At 44.8% G+C, this 18718-nt stretch overlaps 2 protein-coding genes across 2 annotated transcripts in view; one reads left to right on the plus strand and one right to left on the minus strand.

The window, feature by feature from the left end:
- ORC3 (origin recognition complex subunit 3) overlaps window positions 1–17189 on the minus strand; it is a 29306-nt gene extending 12117 nt beyond the window's left edge. Inside the window, exons 1-11 of the mRNA XM_086500805.1 lie at window positions 16954–17189; window positions 16653–16862; window positions 16291–16471; window positions 16035–16204; window positions 15761–15891; window positions 15410–15680; window positions 15257–15322; window positions 15114–15166; window positions 14862–14958; window positions 13878–14056; window positions 13730–13799 (exon numbers count right to left, since the gene is read on the minus strand). Coding sequence (XP_086356931.1) covers window positions 13730–13799; window positions 13878–14056; window positions 14862–14958; window positions 15114–15166; window positions 15257–15322; window positions 15410–15680; window positions 15761–15891; window positions 16035–16204; window positions 16291–16471; window positions 16653–16862; window positions 16954–17016 — 1491 coding nt within the window. The 5' untranslated portion in view covers window positions 17017–17189. The remainder of the gene's footprint in view (window positions 1–13729; window positions 13800–13877; window positions 14057–14861; window positions 14959–15113; window positions 15167–15256; window positions 15323–15409; window positions 15681–15760; window positions 15892–16034; window positions 16205–16290; window positions 16472–16652; window positions 16863–16953) is intronic.
- Window positions 8635–9373, plus strand: LOC147425617 (uncharacterized). Its single transcript, XM_086500804.1, has one exon. The coding sequence runs from the start codon at window positions 8642–8644 to the stop codon at window positions 9359–9361; it is 720 nt and encodes a 239-aa protein (XP_086356930.1). The 5' UTR covers window positions 8635–8641; the 3' UTR covers window positions 9362–9373.
- Window positions 17190–18718: the final 1529 nt, after the last annotated feature.

Raw genomic sequence — 18718 nt, forward strand, 5'->3', positions numbered from 1 at the left:
CCAGGGACGCCTGGGAAGTGTTGTGAAAAGCATTGTTTTAAACTTATAAGGCTTTATTGAGTTTTTGGGCAGGTTCAGACCAATTTTAAAATATGCCGACCGTCCACTTAATAAGTGGGCAGCCACTTAGAAAATAAAGCAACAAAACCAGCCAGTGAATTCTCTCTCCCTATTTCAGGTAGAACAAAAAAAAAAAACCGGCCACGATCTCTACGCGAACAGCTATCCGTGCCGTGGTCAAGGAACTATAAAAGCATCACATGCCCTCACTGAAGAGGGGTTACCAACGTCAACAAGAGAAGACTCTGCCGCCAGATAACGCAAGAGATCGTGAGACTACGAAGCACGGAAGTCGCTTTTCCCGCGCAAGAGCGACAGGTATCTATTGTGGATTCTCCATACGAATTGTTGTCGCGTGTTTGCGTGTGTTTGCAGGTACTTCATCGCGAAGGAGAAGCGAGAAGGCTTCGGCCTACACTTGGAAATTCCGAGAACAAAATTCGGAAATTGTCTATGGAGTCTCGACTCCGAGTACAGACGGAAAAAGGATTGAGAGCTCGTCTCTCGGATTTCCCTTACGGGAAGGAACGACCATCGAGTCAGAGAATTAGAACGGAGGGGTTTTCTCCGGTTCTTATGCTTGTAAAAAGATTCTCCCTAATAAAGGATTCTCTTTAAGGGGGAGGGACCAGCCCATCTTCTGGTCCCCAGTACTGTGTCGATCTTCTCTCTCTCTCTCTCTCTCTCTCTCTCTCTCTCTCTCTCTCTCTCTCTCTCTCTCTCTCTCTCTCTCTCTCTCTCTCTCTCTCTATTTATTTCTCTCTATATCCTTTGGCTTCAGTATTAAGCGATAAATTCTATTTATTCGAGCATATTTTATATTGTTATGCGCTCCCGTTTGTGACACATGCTAAGCTTACAAAGAAGCCGCTCCTTTCCCCTTTGTTTTCTTTCTCGGTCATGCCTTCCCATAATGTAAGAGCACCCAATCCTTCTCCTTCAATTTCAAATCACGACAATGACGATTTGCTTCCTTTTTCTGTCTTTCTTGAAATTTCTACAAAGCCTTCCGGACCAAGACCCTCGTGAACCAGTCGATTCCAAAGAAAAATCTTATCTTTCGCGCTAACTAAGGGTAGAATCTTCGTAGCAAATTCAAAAATCTCGAATGGCATCTTCCCCATCAAAGAGTCAAACATGTTCTTGTAGGCATATTCCCCCAAAGATAAAAACCTTTCCCAAGTAGTCTTCTGATCCAACCAAGAAGACTTCAACAAAGCCAGTACCACTGAATTAGCAATCTCTGATTGCCCGTCAATCTGCGGGTGGAACAAGAACAGCAACCGCGTGCCTATGTTCTCCCAAATAGCCGTCCAAAACAAACTCGTGAACCTGGGGTCCTATCGGAGACAATCGTCTCAAGCATGCCATGTAATCTGAAGACCTGGGGAATAAACAATCGTACCTACGCTGTGTTCTCGGGAGATGAAATCCATTGCAATACTTTCCCAGGGCGGGTGGGTATGGGTAAAAGGCTGTAACAATCCCTGTGCTTTATGCCTGTGAAACTTGACCTTCGAGCATACCAAGCAACTGCGCACAAACTCGTCCACATCCTTCTTGAGTCTCAGCCAAAAAAAAGTCTCTCTACCTCTTTCAAGGTGGTAGCAATGCATCGGCGACCCGTAAAAGGCGGACAGTTGCATTCTCCCTTCAACGGCTGCGTAACGCACAACATGGTTTTCTTCATCAAGTAGCAATCCCGAATGGAAAAATCCGCTACTATCTCCCCTTTCTGTATTCAACTAAATACATCTGCAAAATCTGTTATGTGGTGTATTGACCGACCATATCCTCGAAGTTCCTATGATGTATCGAGGAACAAAGTATTTGCCACCAATTTCTTCTGTCACTGCACATGGACAATCAGGAAGTAAATCGTGACAAGATGTTTGCCCACCGCATTCACTTTTTCCAATAGCTGCTTCCGTGACAAGAAGTAGCGTAAACTCGCATCATCTGTGAAAATCGTAAAATCGACTCCGAGTAGGTAATGTTGTCACTGAATAAGAGCATGCATAGCCGCCAAAAGCTCTTTCTCACAAATCTGTGTTGTCAGTTCTGGCATTGAGAACAATCTACTCTCGTAGGCAATGACATTGGCCTTCTTGCATTAAGACCGCATCCAGACTACAACCACAAGTATCACAATATACTACAAACGACTTCTGCAAATCTGGCAAAGTCAAAACTGGTCCCGTAGTCAATTTCTCTTTCAATGTCTAAAAGGCAGTCACCTCTGTGGGTCCCCAGGAGAAAGGGACTCCTTTCTGTGTCAAGATATGCAAAGGGGAAGCAACCTCTGCAAACTTTCGAATGAACCGCCTATTGTAAGAACACAGTCCCAAGAAGCTTCTAACTTCCTGGACATTCTTCAAATCGGGCCAATCACGGATAGTCTCTATCTTGGCCGGATCCATCTGCACTCCTGTTGTTGAGCCAATGTGTCCAAAAAAGTGTATCTCTGGTAGGAAAATTTCACTTTTCTTTGCATTAATCACTAACTTGTGATCTCGTAATGCCCGAAAGACCTGAAGCAGATGGTCTCTATGTTCTGCCTCGTTCTTGGAGAAAACAATGAGATCGTCAAAGAAAGTGCCAACAAATAGCCTATACTCTCAAAAAATCATGTCCATCATCCGGTTAAATGTCGCAGGAGCATTGGTTAAGCCAAAAGGCATCACCAAAAACTCAGATAACCCAAAAGTCGTCCGAAAGGCTGTCTTGTAGACGTCTTTCGGTGCAATTCGGATCTGATGATATCTACTCTTCAAATCAATCCTGCTAAAACACGAGGATCCCTGTAATCTGTCGAGTATATCATCGATCCTAGGAATCGAAAATTTGTTCTTGATGGTGATTTTGTTGAGAGCTCTATAATCGATGCACATTCTCCAAGATCCGTCTTTCTTCAAAACCAACAACACCGGAGAGCAAAACGGTGAAGTACTAGGCTGGACAAGACCCTTTTCCAAGAGGTCTTTCACTTGGTTCATAATCTCTTCGTTCTGGGCTCGGCTCACATGGTAAGGTGGCCGGTTCGGCGGTGTGCTTCTTGGCATCAATATAATCCTCAGGACGAGCGGGTGGTAACTCGCCTGGTAGGCCCTCTGAAAAGCAATCGGCATGAGTGTGGAGAAAATCTTGGCGTTCTTTTGTTCAGGTCAAACATATTCGACCTTCATCCATCGTTCAGTTCTCTCCCAAAAAAAAGTGAGTAAAGAAACTGAAGTTCATCAAGTACAATCTCTAAGCCCTTCATTTGTCAAAGTCGCATTCTCGGCCCAACAGTCAACCACGACGTTGTTCTTGTGGTACCAAGGGATGTCGAGTAGAACGTCACAACCTTCCAAGGTAATTACGTAAAACTCCGCGTGCTCTAAACACCCCTGTCATTGCAAACGAAGTTTGCCAATGCTCGGCGTAATGGCAACATCCCATCCGGGTGCCCTCTCGAACTACCTCCGCCTGTGGCCTCAACCTATCGGGCGTAATTCCAAATCGAGCCGCCAATTCAAGAAGTTGGCCTTGGCTCCTTCAAAAGAGCTTCCTGATCTTTCACTTTGCCCCAAAAGTAGCAAAGTTTGTAGTTTCATTCATTTGATTCGGTTCAAGCCCCACACGATGTGGTACCAGTTTTGCTTTTTATCTGCCTTTTCTGCCACGTCTCTCAGCTACGTTAGAACTTTCTGGCCTTTCTTCATCTTGTTCATTCGATGCCTTGCTAGGGCATTTCGCGGAGATATGCCCAGTTTCCCCGCATTCAAAGCACTTCCCGTCCTTTATGTAGCGAGCCCGCTCCTGAGGAGTAAGCTTGGGTCGTGCATCCTTCTTTTCTGGGTTGCTCTTTCTCTTTCTACTTTCATTTGTCGAAGTTTGTTCAGCTCTTTGTGTCATGATCTCATCGGTGGGGTAAGTCAGACTGCCAGAGTGGATGGCAAAACCCCGTTTCACATGACTCATCAACTTCTGAATAGAAGCTCACTTCTATTCCAAGCAGTGATCTCGGATCTCTGTAGGTAGACCCAAGGTAAACCGCTCAATCTATTCCTTGAACGAGATCTTCTTAAATGAAGAGGTGGGTAGAAAAGAGCTCCAGAATCTCTCGCAATAAGCGTCCACTGTATCTTTCTTGGTCATCCGAAGATGGTTCCAAGCGGTTCGTATATCACGTTCATACTCTCGAGTCAACCAAGAAGAAATAAAAAGCCTCTTGAATTTCAACCATTTAACTGGTGCAGTCTTGCTTAATAAAAGCGTGGACCACCAAGTTCGAGCATTCCCCTTAAAGTAAGAGGCAGCTCTCCGAATCTTAGAGTGCTCTGAGTAACGCCCTCCCGCGAAAGCGATGTCAAATTGCTGTATAAAAGACAAAGCCTTCGAAGCATCTCTATATCCCAAAAATATGTCAAATTTAATTGACTGTCCACCTTCTTTAAACTCTCGAACTTTCTTGCTTTTGTCTTCCAGAAAGTCATATTGGTTGGCTTTTGTAAAAATTCTTCTTCTTTGCATAAAAGTTGTTGTCATCAGAGTCTGAACTGTCTGTAGACGAGTCCTCAGTAGAACTGTCACTCACGGGGTGAGATTTAGACTTCATTGTCTTTTTTCTTGCCCTTTTCGAAGCGTTGCTTTTTGCTTCGCTTTTTGCCTTTTCGGTCTTTTTCGCTCAAGTCAAATGAGCTAGAAGAACTATCAGAAGAAGAAGAAGAAGAAGAACTGGGTACTTCTTCAAATCGAACACGCTTCTTCTGTTTCTTTGCCTTTTCAAATGTCGACTGACGACCCAAATAGCTTTTCTTCTGCTTTTTGTCATGCTTTTCAAATGTCAGTGCCTTTCTTCTGCTTTTTGTCATGCTTTTCAGCTTTGTTTTGCACGTAAAAAAGCTGAGCAATTCGTGCATCCACCACCTCTTCTAATTCCTTCTCTGTATACTTCTTGGGAACAGGAGGTTTCTTGAGAGCGGGTTTTGGGGGTGGTGTTGTGTTTTTTTGCCACTGCGTATGCACCTCCTCCAAAGAGGTCTTGCTCATATATTTTGCAAATTTTGGGTCCTTCACAAAATTGAGCATCATCTTTGTTGCATCGCCGATCAATTGACGACGCTCCATCTCTCGACGCTCCGCCTGAGTAGGCAAACGCGGGCCATACTCCTTGCCTGAATCGACGACGATCAGACTTCAAAGAGAGGTGCTCATCCGTATTACCACACATAGACAGTCACGGATTATCTTTTGCCTCCTAGTGCGACGAAAGAAGAGGGCTTATATATCTCAGTTAGAGTGGGATCTGTATCAGCTATTTATGAGTCAGGACTCAGGCGAGGCATGGAGGCTATTCCAAGAGCATTCACCACCACCAGCCATCACCTCCATAGAGACATGGGGCGAATACGCCACATCTCTCTACACGGCATCAAGGCAACTACCTTTGCCGGACCCACCACAGACATGTACTTTATTTACAGCTGAGAGGGTAAGGAAAGCCATTGACAAGCTGAATACATGGAGAACACATGATCATGATGGTCTGATAGGAGAGCACTCATCCGATTGGACACACATTGGCACGGTTGTAAGCATCTATTCTTGAGCAGCAACTGAGTAGATGGGCAGAGAGGGAGGGAATACGCGCAGCCGGGCAGGCAAGGTTCAGGAGGGGTTTTCTACTCTTGACCATATCTTGACACTCAAAGCCATCATTGAGGAGGGCAAATCAAATGGGAGACGGATCTATTGTAGCTTTGTGGATTTCCGCAAAGCATTTGACACAATACCCAGAGCTAGATTGATGTGCAGATTACAACAGATGGGAGTACCCACAAAGCTCATTTGGGGGGTCATGGCATTATACAGGTCAGTAGTGGGGTATGTACGCACCTCGAGGGTCTATCCACACCGGTTTACTCAACTACTAGGGTGAAGCAGGGTTGCCCGCTCTCTCCTACTCTATTTTGGTATGTATGTGGATGAGGTTTTTGACTACATTGAGAGAGATGGTGATAGAGGTGCACAACTGGCAAGGACATGGATTCCACTATTGTTATATGCTGATGATATTGTGTTGATCTCCGACTCTCTGGAGGGGATGCAACATCACTTGGATGCTTTGCATAGGTTTGCCCAGGAAAGTGGTTTGTCCGTCAACCTTGGTAAAACCAAGGTCATGGTATTTCCACCGCACAGTGGATCAGGAGGTCAGCGCCCGCATTCACATACGGCCAGAAGACAGTGGAGTATACAGATGCTTACACTTACCTTGGAGTGGTTTTTAGTGGGCCAGCAATTTCATTGAGGAGGGCAGCAGAGACTAGATTGACCAGAGCCCATCCAACATTGGGTAGATTGGAAAGGATGTCTTCATAGGTTCTATTTCAGGAGCCTCGGACTAAGCTCTAGCTCTTTGACACTTTGGTGGCTTCTACATTGCTTTATGGAGCTGAGATTTGGGGACCTTCATTGGATCATCACGGGAGGACAGGCCGCATTGATGGATGGGGGGACATGGAGAAGCCTCTGGTCTCTATGATCTCGCGGCTCATTAGAGCTAAGGCTTCAATACCACGTGCTATTGTTCGAGCAGAGCTAGCTGCCTCCCCACTAGTGGTTGAGGCGCTCACCAAATCTGTCTCCTTTATACACCGCATGTGGGAACTTCCCAGGGACAGATATGCCCGCCTTGCACTTGAGTCCTCTCGACAGTTAGCCATGCAGGGAAATACAGCATGCTGGTATGGGGAGATGACATCATGGTTTCAGGCGCATGGGTTCAGCATAGACAGATTACCTCCCTTCCAGTACTCACTGGATGCACCCTCTCTGACTCTTACACAGTCCGAGATCACCAAGCTCATCCGCCAGGACCTGACTCAGCTAGACACAAGGAGGACATGGATACAGCCAGCACAGGAGCTGGGCACGAAGATGGCTTTCTACAGAGAGCATCTTCTCCAGCTTACGGAGGATGGTTTTGTGACAAGGCCCAAATACATGGACGCCCACTTGTTTCATGGGATACGATGTGCTATTGGCCAGATACGCACATCTTCACACCAACTGTGGATCGAGACTAGGAGATACAGCGGAGTACCACCAGAGGCCAAGACATGCCCCCTGTGTGACATCGAGCCTGAGACAGAGTTGCACTACACATGCCACTGCCCCATCTACTACGAGATACGAGGCCGCTTCCATTGCTTGTTCAGAGAGGGCTTTGGACCACTCTCCAGAGTCATGCGGTACGAGGATCAGAGATGCCTTGTTTGTTTTTGCTCAAGCTGCGCAGACACGGAGAGAGCTTGATGAGAGGAGAGGCTAGCCAATCTCAGAGACTGATCACATACTTCTTTAGAGCTGCAACTAGACACCCGGAGGAGCTACTACCACAGCAGAGCTCGTCACCTCACACCAGAGGCACACTGATCAACCGAGCGACCGAGTTGGGGAGATCCAGACGCCCAAGACTGCGGAGGACTACACAGCATCGACGGAGGCTGCATCAGAGGATTCGGATCACTTTGGCCCGACATGCACGACGCCCAGTCAGACTACTGACCATGGAGGAGATTGATGAGATCCACCAGCGAGCGATGCTGGATCTCTTGTGATCTACAGCTAGCTGCTTAGTTCACACCTGGCAGTTTAGGATTCCATGGTATTTTATTTTGTCATTTTGTCATCTTGTTACTCTGATTTTGTATCAGATTCACCACATTGTAACTTTCTGGTCTCATAGGTCACTTTGGCATTTTGAAGACGTTATTATGACATTTCATTTCATTTCATTTCTCTCTCTCTCTCTCCCGTCCCGTCGCCCACGGATTAGAGGGCCCTCTCGATATCAGCGCAGATTGCGACAAAGGATCCATACCATATTGGCGCGACGTAGGAGCCCTCCCAGATACTGATGTATATGTACATGATGCCTAGACTGTCAGAGAGCTCCATTGTATCGGCTCACCCTTTGTATTCCCTTTGTATCAACTTTCACCCCCACCCCTACCCACTATTTTCTTTTCAGTTCTTTGTACTTTTTGTACTTTGACCTCGTACTAGATTCACCACATGTAACCTTTTGGTCTCATACGTCAGTTTGGCCTTTTGAAGACGTTAATATTACATTTCATCTCTCTCTCTCTCTCTCTCTCTCTCTCTCTCTCTCTCTCTCTCTCTCTCTCTCTCTCTCTCTCGCCATGACAGTCTGCTGCTCACGCGGGACTCCATGAGCTGCCTGCTGCTCGCCACTGCTCTCACCACAGTCCTCAACAGCCCAACACCCCTGCGCAGCATTGCTGTGGAGCACACCTGCCACCATTGCCCCCGCCAGCCCTGTTACACTACGCAGAACTGTCATGGACACCTGTGCGCAACACTACAGCAAGGGTGAACCCCATATGAAGAAGTGAACCAATCAACCTGCGGGTTTCAAGAAGTGGTTTCTCCGTGCGATCGTCACCGACAAGAAACATGCCAAATACAAAGGATAAACAAACACCCCCATCCAAGATGGATATAGGTACAGGTACAAATACAGGGACAGGTAAAGACAGGTGCAGGAACTGAGAAATCGGTGCTATGCTCGATGCAAGACATTTGGGGTTTTATCTCATCCTTACAGGAAATGGTGATGAAGCAGGGTGAAGACATCAAAAATCTTGCACTAAAGAACCAGGAATTGGAGCACACAATCCATATACAGAATCTGAAAATGCAACATCAAGATGAGAAAATTCAGGCCCTGCAAGATGCATTAAACAAACAGGTCTCCAATGTGCAAGACGCTCTAGCTACACACGACGAGAAGCTTGCACACATCAGCGATAATGCAACAGGAAATACGACCTCCTGGGCACATGTAGTAAGAAGTACTCCAAATGCCATTCCGCAGACACATGAGACATATGCAAATGTAGATGACACAGAGTATAATGAGCGAGAGAAACGCAATATGAATATTGTGATCCAAGGCATACCCGAATCTAACAATGAGAAAGTACTCATGTTGAATGCGGAGGTCACGGACCTCCTTGCAAACACATTTGGCATGCATGATGTAGTGGTGTATGGGGCACACCGTGTGGGTAAGCAGAGACCTGAGAACAATCGCGCAATTGTATGCACAATGTTGGATGCACGTAAAAGAGCCATCATACTCGAAAATGCTCGCATTTATCTAAAGGACAGCCCAATTTACATCAGTGAAGACAGGACACCCGCGAAACAAAAGGAAAGAAGACAGGCATATGAAGAACGAATGAAAAAGAACACCACCCCCACAGGGGCAACACCACCAGAAGCATGACAGGGGGAAACCCATGGGACCACAAACATACACGTCACAAGTTGGAATTGCCGAGGTTTCCCTTGGCACAAAGGGGAAGGATTGACAGAGGTTTTACCACAAGCAGACATACTTTTTCTACTTGAAACGTGGGAACAGGACACATGTAGACTGCCAAGTATTCCAGGATATATTACACACTCGGTTTGGTGGCGTGGTACTAAGATGCGCGGGCAAGGGGGTGTTGCTATAATGTACAAGGAGGAAATGCAAAATCAGGTTAAGATATGCAAGATAGATGAACACAAACCATACATATGGGCTGAGATTTGTACATCTGGGAGATCGATGTTCATTGCGGGATGCTACATCCCACATCGGGAATCCCCGTTCTATGATTTGCATAATCTCTCCAAGAATGACCCTTTTGCCGACCTATATACAGATATTGCAACCTACACACCACAAGGGGCAGTGATGATACTCGGGGATCTTAATGCTCGCATAGCCAACATACAGGTTCAATTGGTTGACTACTCAACCCATCCCGCCGACAAAGATGGCGATCTTGTATTAGATGCAATATGGGATAGATGCTCATGCGATCACCTCATGAATGAACAAGGTTCGGCTTTGATATCCATGATGAATTCTATGCAACTTGTAGTCATGAATGGCACCAAGAAATTTGCAAGCTCCGGAACATACACATGCTATACATCAAACCATGGAAGAAGCACTAATGACCATGCGTTAGTTAGCCACAATGCATTGGATTTAATTGGACACTTTAAAATTGGGGCTCGGTCACCGAACTCAGACCATACTCCAATTCATGTATATCTAGACCTCCCACACATGCCTACACAACGCATCCAAAAGGCGACAAGTTGGGCATATCGAATGCAAGCCACAAAGAAATTCGATTATGCCACTTTTCTGGACAACCTATTGAGTAGCCAATGCATGTCCCAAAACATTTCAGAAAATTGGGCTACCTTTCGTCAAGCAATAGAAGAGGCTGCAGAGGTCACTATGGGGCGATCTAAAAGAAATCACCAACAAGTGAAAGGTCTCCCTCATAACCCATGGTTTGATGCAGAATGTAAAGCAGCCAAACGCAAGTTAAAGTGCTTTAATAAGTCCACGAAGGAGTGGGAAAGTACAGCCAAGGAATACAGGATGCTGAAAAGGAAAACGAGAAGGATGCATGAACTTTTGAAGGAGGAGCAAGAGGTGATCAAATTTAAGAAAGAGCCCAAGAAAGCATGGCGCAACATGAAAGGAAAAAAGGAGGATATAATGGGAAATTTCAGCATGGACGAAATGTATGTATATGCACAAACACTCTATGCTCCCACCGATGCTCAAATAATGATGAATGCTGAAATTCAGGTTGACACTAAGGAACCTATAACTTTTGCAGCGGCTTTGAGAGGTTTGAAAAAACTAGCCACTGGGAAAGCCTCTGACATTTTGCACTTCAACTCCGAAATGCTGAAATGGTCGGGCAATGAAGCCAAGAAATGGATACACTACATGATGAATCAAGCTATCCACCAAGGCATGCCTGAAGATTGGCAAGAGAATTGGGTCAAAGCTTTGTTTAAAGGCGGAGACCGTAACCTACTCACGAATTACCGCACCATCATGGTGGGCTCTTGCATGGCAAAACTTTTTGGGAGCCTGATAGAAAAGGATATTAGCACATGGGCTGAAAATAGTGGAAAGAGGGCTCTCGGTCAAGCAGGTTTTAGAGCAAAACATAGTACCATAAATCACTTGATTACAATCCGGATTATGATGGAAGAGGCGCGACTCAAAGGGGAAACTATGTACTGCTGTTTTGTGGACTTTAAGAAAGCGTTTGATACGGTACCTCGTCATGGGTTATGGTCCCGTATGGAGACCATTGGGGTTCCCATACACTTGAGGGTTGCGGTGGCACGCCTATACCATGAGGTTCGATGTAAACTGAAAATGCAAACAGGCTTCTCCAAAAGAGTTCTTTAGCACAATAGGGGTCAAACAAGGATGCCCTCTGTCCCTAACATTATTTGGGATATGCATAGATGAGCTTGAGGACTTTATCTGCCAAACGACGCAAGATAATGGAGATGCACCAAACATAGGTCTCATTACTTTGGTACTCCTCATTTATGCTGATGATGTGGTTCTTTTAGCCCATAGCATGTCTCTCTTGCAAAAACTTTTGGATGTGGTACATACTTTCTGCAAAGCCACTGGACTTTCAATGAATGTCACGAAAACAAAATGTATGGTGATTTGTACACACAAATCAAAGGATCGGCCCGCCCTTATGTATGATGAGCAAGAGATTCAAGCAATGGACAGCTTCAAATACTTGGGCATCATTATACCCTCGAATCATAGATGGGGACAATGTGCAAAAACAAGAATTGAAGCAGGACAAGCAAGGTATTACGAGTTTGAAAACAAGTGCAAACAAAGCGTCACTAGAAGGTGGGAAATAAAGTCCATGGCTTTCAATGCGTGTGTGGTCCAAACGCTATTGTATGGGGTAGAGGTATGGGGACCAAGTATTCCGGCCGGCACATGGAATGACATTGAGAAAATTCAGAAAAAGTTCTTATATAGACATATGGGGATAAAAACCACAACACCATACTCAGTGATGCTATTGGAGACTAGACAAAGACCATTGGAAATGCTTGCCTTGCAAAGAATGCATAGATATCTCTTGAAGGTGAAGCTGATGCCTCATAACTGTTTGCCTCACATAGCATGGGAGGTAGGATGTAAGCCGCAAAAGAACCACAAAAGCAAGTTTCTCACCTCTAGCCTTGTTGAGGACATCAGGAAATGGTTCTCTAAATGGAATGTGGGAGCACATGTGGACATGCATGTAGAGGCAGGTACCGAGCATGAGCACGAGCTGAATTTTGAACTACAATTACTTGAGGCTCTCCACAGCAAATGGAAGAATGCAATGCACAGGTCCAAGTTTGAATACTATTGCAAGCACATAAACACGAGATGCGGGGAAGAGTACAAGACCGGGGAAACCCAAATACATATCACGACACCCATGTCTTACCGTGCGAGACGGGCCATCACCTTGATGCGGACAAGATCACACATGCTCAAAAGTGAAACGGGAGGATGGCTGAATATTGATGCAAACATGAGGAGATGCACTCAATGCAACTTGAACTCATTGGAAAATGAGGCACATGTAACCCTCGAATGTCCAGCATATGCACACATTCGGCTCGACTTTCCCCAACTTATTCAAGGATGTACTACATTTGAGGAGCTTCTCTCAAGAACACATCCCTCTCAAGTAGCACTAGGCATCTATCTTGCCAAAGTGCTAGAACATCACACCACACTCACAAACAAAATCACCACAGAATCATGACACGTCCCCTCCTTCACATGGGAAGGGGGGAGTCTCATATATGAGATTTTGGGTCCCATGGGTCATTTTGGCCCCCCGAGGACGTAAATACATCATCATCATCATCATCATCATCTCTCTCTCTCTCTCTCTTCCACAATGATGGAGAGGGCTATGCCCCACATGCGGCATGGCCGTTCCTCAAATCGCACATGTGTGCAACATGAGCATCTCATATGTGCCACAAGCACCCTTGCCCCCATTCATTGCCTTGCTCTTCAACAGAGCATTAGTAGAGGAATTACTAGCAGTGGACTAGGCAGTAGGCACACCATTGTGCCTATTCCCAAGTCCAGGTGATCGGGGCAACTACCAAACTATAATGACTCATCGTTGCCACACATGCCCAAACTCTATGTAACGATGCTTGAGGTAGAGTTGATATCATACGCAACAAGCGAGGGCGTACAAGCCACTGAACATGCCACTTTTGGACGAGATTTTTCTACCATCAATCACAGCTTCCCACTGCGTGATTGATCAAGCAAAGGTGTGGAAGAGGCGAAAACAGTGATGTTTTGTGGATTTTTGCAGCCTTTGAGCGCAATTCCACGCAACAGACTCTTCCAATGCCTACAGACATTTGATGTGCCATCAGAGACGATTTGACGGATCTACTCTTTCTAGGAGCATGTGACACGCCAAGTATGTTGCCCAGGAGGCACCTAAGAGCCCATCACTAGCACTACTAGTGTTGCAGGAAAACTATGGCGTGCTCACTACTGTGGGTGCTCCTCAATGCAATATACACAAACCCTAACCCTAATTATGACTACTAGCTGTAGTCTTCCGAATCCAGCAGATTTAGCCAGTAATTTTGAGGAATATGCACAAGCACAAAAGCAAAAATATAATCCTCCTTATTTTCGATGGTCAACATTCAAAGGACAAAAAGACACAAACACCCAAAACAATGTATCAAGCAAAACCCTTAAGAATAGACGCACCTCTTGAATGCTTTCTGTATGCTCTATCCATTTTGTAAGGACTTTATGTAAAGTAGACTCTGAAGCATCACTGAGATAAGAAATGGCACACAGATCTATAAATGAGAACAAAGTATACATTAAAAGTATCATATATGCACAACCTTACCGCAACTTCTTTATCAAAGACGATAATAAATTTGCTTGATTGTGATGTTCATGATGAAATCTATTGTCATCCATTGCAGTATTTCCATCATTTACCCATGCTCTGCGAGATAGTTCTAAAATTTCCAAGAAAATCTTCACATAATCCATGCCAACCAGGCTACTCAGAGCGAGGAGACACTGAAAAAGTCAAAACGCTCTGGTTTAGCTTTGAACAAAAAAACACAAACACAAGAACTTGAAATAAAAACAAGAAGCCAGAGGAGAAAGTTTAGTTCCAACGGTTTTAGAAGATCTGTTTGCCACAAGAATTCTAGCTCATATAAATAGAACATGTGTGTGCTTCTTGACCTCGATTAGGATGCATGTCATGAACGCAATAGTTTAAAGCTTACAATCAGTTATCACCAGCTCAATTTTTGCCTGGAAACACACTCCCTCATATTTGATGATGGTTTTATGATGGTGTGGCATGGGATCTTATAATCCATTGATTCAAACAGCCAATTTCACTTTTTTACTTGATTTTGCACCAATTCAAGTTTGTGAGATCACCTGTACACTGTAATGCACACTCAATTGTAAATTGGTGTACAGGGAATGATATGCATAGAAAACTTTGAAGAGCTGCACAATGATTTCTGGTTTTGTGCCAGTTCAAGATTCCATATAGTAATTGATGAGTTACTCTGCCACGATGGAAAGGATTTCTAGAATAAATAGAGACTCTTTTGAGCTTTTGCAAACCATAAACACATAGTGGGCTTCTTCCAAGCGGCAGGACAATATCCCCACAAGTATTTTTCATTTTTGGCATTGAAATAAATGTCAGGAAACTGTGAGGCTTATATGTACAAAGAGTTCACTGCTCTAGAAAGGTACTAACAGATCCATACAGAAAAAGAGATCAGGCATTCCACATAAATGGAACAAACCGTCAGCCAGGCACAAATTTTAGAGCAATGATTAGCATAAGCGTCCTTACAGAAACGGTTGAGTTCCATCTTTCCTTCTGCTCTATTAACTCCTTTAAAGCCACATCCATCTCATTGCGGATGTCACTATCAGTTACGGACTGCTTGCTTCACCCAAAAAGACAAAAACAATAATTGGCCCTGTGATACTTGACAAATGCATTTAGAGACTAAAATCTTTTATTTGTATATTCTGCATATGACTCAAGTAGTTAATGTATGGGTAGGAATGGAACACATGCATAGTCACATTCAAATCTCACCTCTGAAGTGATGGAAGCATGCTAGCATACTGTAGATGTGGCTCCACAAGAGTCTGGATATGATCACCAAACTTTGAGATAATTTAAATAAACCAATACGTGAAGCTTTACAACTATTCGAGATGGGAGGGGAGGGGCCAAACCTGAACAGGATTGCTCCTGCATAAAAAACTAAGAGGTTGTGATACGAAATGTTCCGTGCAAGCCATCTGAAACCATTAAGCTTCGTTTAAATGTTTCATTGGCATGAACTCAATGCATTAAACACAAAAAACTAAAAAGCCAATGAAGCCCACCTTCAGAGCTCTAAGGAAAGAAATCACTGTGCTGTCATACTTTTGATATTGGATCAAGAGAAAACTTAGAGCATCACAACCTAGAGTAAACACAGGCATCCCCTTCAATAGCACTCCAATAACACCTTCCAAATATTCATCGGGTGAGGGAAACATGAAACTGTGCACGCGTAGATGCCGAGCAGCAGACCCTGGAAGTAGCTTGCGAATAGCCTCTCCTGATGTTGTCATCCCCATTATGAGTACGAGAGGTATCTCGGCTATCCACTCACTGTCATGCAGAGCAATTTTCTTGTTACAGGGCATGACTCTCAGCTTACCCCTTAAGCGATAAAGTACGACCTATCATACCTGAGAATAACAATAAACTCTGCCAGCACAATAGAGTTGCAAAGCTCGGCATCTTCGATAATGATGACAATGGGACATTTAGCGTTAGACTCTGCTCTATGCCAAGATGCTAAAATATCCATATCTGCTGTCTGTGATATTTGACATAAAAGAAGTTAATGATCACAGAGAAATAAGGAGAGCTTAAAGAACAAACATGCTTTGATGCCTTTCTCGTCTTTGCTAATGCGTGTATAGACAGATGAGCATCGATGTCGGAAACATAATGACTTACATCCGGACTTATCCCAACTATCTGCTTCATCATGGTATGCAAGGGCGCACCAGCTCCTCCTTTACTTGAAAAGTTGTAAGGAAGGAGATTGGCCACATGGCAATTGCCTTTCTTTAAATGCATTTTCAGCTGAACAAAGGTCTTCGTATGATCTGAAGAATCAACATTCCCTGCAAGAGAGGATCCAATTCAGCAGTTGGTATGAACACATGGAAATGGCAATTCCTAAAACCGAGTACATATTTACGGCACGGACGTAATCGTAAAAAAGCCGCATGTATCTGTTTGCTTGCCCTTGCATTGCCGCTGGTGTATCCACCAGAGCTACTCGTCTTTGGGTACAAATACAGCTCAAGTTGGGCATCATAGAACACTATGTTGTGCACAAACTTCTGAATTTCTTTGAATATCTTGGTGTTAAGGACCTCGAATACCTCCTGCATAGACACACAATAAAATTGAAATTACAAATAATATTCGCATTCTTTCATCGTTATCTATCTTTCCTTCGAGTATTCTGATTTCAGCAGGAACATGCACAGACACCTTCGCATGCATGGTACAAGATCACATACTCTTCCAAGCATCAATAGCTGTAGTAGAGATATACAAGGTAACCTTAACATTGGTCTCTATGTCCATCCACGTCTGTTTAAAGGCCTGCATACGCCACACTCCATACTCCTGCGGTTCATCTGGGAAGCAAGGAGGCAAGGGAGGGATAGCTTCCTTGGTATTGCGCTTCCGTTTAGCGGAAAAGGTTACATTTCTGGGAGAGAGCTCAGCAGAGCTTGAGGTCCTCGAAAATGTATGTAAAAGGAAGCACGCCTATAGCAAATGAGGCAGTCAGCAATCGCCGTAGAAATCTGCTTTAAAATGAAATGACACAGAAATGCAGAAATTGGGAAAAAAATGTTACCTGAGAAGCATCCCCATGGCTGGGGAGCGTAGCTTCGTCATCGCTGCAGGGATCTTCTAGCATCTCTGCCAGCTCGCAATGGCGGGAAGCATCTTTTTCACATGAGACACGTAATAGAGTCTGGACAGGAGGTCCGTTGGTTCAAATCGTGTCGATGAGAGAGAGGGGTTTCAAATGCAGCAAACTCGAAATTTCACGATGTTAAGTAGAGTTGGGGGATGTTCTAGAGACGCGGGGAGTCCATGAATAAAGTGGCCTTGGATGATGGCTATGTACAATTGTCAAGCAGTCCCTTATATAGGATTGTGCAAAACACTATGATCAAACCTTGAATAAGGAAGAAGATGGATCTTTTGAAAGAAAGGAGATAATTGCCATGTTACCAACTGTAGTGGATCCATGTGTTGACTCCTATACGCAATGAGACTCGAAGCTCAGAATGTCAATTTATTGAAATGTATTCAATTTTTGAAAGTGTTCTCTTTGGCTGCTGGCTTAGACTTGAACCAGCAAAAATCTATTTTGATTGATATACCGTTGAGAAGCATAGCTTTTAATCTCAGCTTGTCTAGTCCTTTAATCAAGATATTGTGGTTTTTTTTCATGATAATTATGGATGATTAGTCCAAGCTTTTTTCACGTGCTCCTTTGAGGATTGCCTCTTTCACTTTTCAGCTACTTGTAGACACTATGGTGCTACCAAAGTTGGTTGAGCCTAGAAGTGGTGCCAAGCAATGCTAAGGGTGCAGATAGGTGATAGCAAAGTGCTAAGGCCCTGGGCAAGCAAGGGGGGTTGAAATGTAAGGTTGATGCGATTTTTAAGGCCAGAAAGGCTCCATGAAGGGCCAATTGGGGTGGCAGGTCCAAGTGTCCAAAGTGTGGAAATTATGCCTTGGAATGTGGTATTTGAGATGCTCTACGAGCCGAGTCTTGACGGCTCCTCAAACGGAGCCTTGGTGTGAAAGATAGAGTTGTTTAAACATGGAAGGCTTTGCGGATCCCCAATGGACAGGACAAGTGGGTACAGATGGCCAGAGCTAGAGTGAGAAGATAGGGTTGAAGTGCTCAAGTTGTGGAGCATGCCGGTCTTCTCGGATTGCCAATCGGAGCTCGAACCGGAAAGGCATGGTTGGTGGTAGTTATGGGGCACTTTGATCGCTTTGGTAGTCATGCCATCTGGAAGCTTTTGAGCTCGACCAAGTTTCAGAAGGTAGTGGGCATCACGTGAAGTCAGTAGAAATCAACGGCTCATCAATCGGAGTCACGAACAGCAAGATGTGATAGGTGGAGATCGGTGTCAGTTGCCAGCAGAGCGGTCTCATATAATTTTTTTTGTGTTTTTTTTTACTTGATGGCGGGCACGGTGGGATCGAGTTGCAACACGGGCCAGGTGGATCAAAATCAGGAACGAGGACTTTTGGCATGGTTTGGCAGCTTGGGATTCTGACCATTGAGCAGGATATGGGAGCATGGGAAAGGTGGGATGAAAAAAAACCTTTTTTATATGCTTTATGGGAGTTTTTTTGTGGAGCAAAGGGGCTGGGAGGCCCTACGAATGCCACATGGCCGGCTTATGGAGCCATATGCAAAGGCAAGGTCAAGTTGGTGGGGTTTAAGAGCTAGGGCATGAGGCCCCTTCATTGCGCGCGCGCGCACACACACACACACACACACACATAGGGAGAAGCTCTCCTCTCTCATGGCTATGGCAGAGTTCTCCTAGCACTGTGCCTGGCAGAGCAGGTGGCACTAAGTGGCGGTTTTG

The sequence above is a fragment of the Adiantum capillus-veneris genome, chromosome 25, assembly GCF_014529385.1.
Source record: "Adiantum capillus-veneris isolate H3 chromosome 25, ASM1452938v2, whole genome shotgun sequence".
Lineage (NCBI taxonomy): Eukaryota > Viridiplantae > Streptophyta > Polypodiopsida > Polypodiales > Pteridaceae > Adiantum > Adiantum capillus-veneris.

Excerpts from the sequence above, each read along its gene's own strand:
- LOC147425617 (XM_086500804.1), top strand. The coding sequence starts at position 8,642 with ATGCAAGACATTTGGGGTTTTATCTCATCCTTACAGGAAATGGTGATG.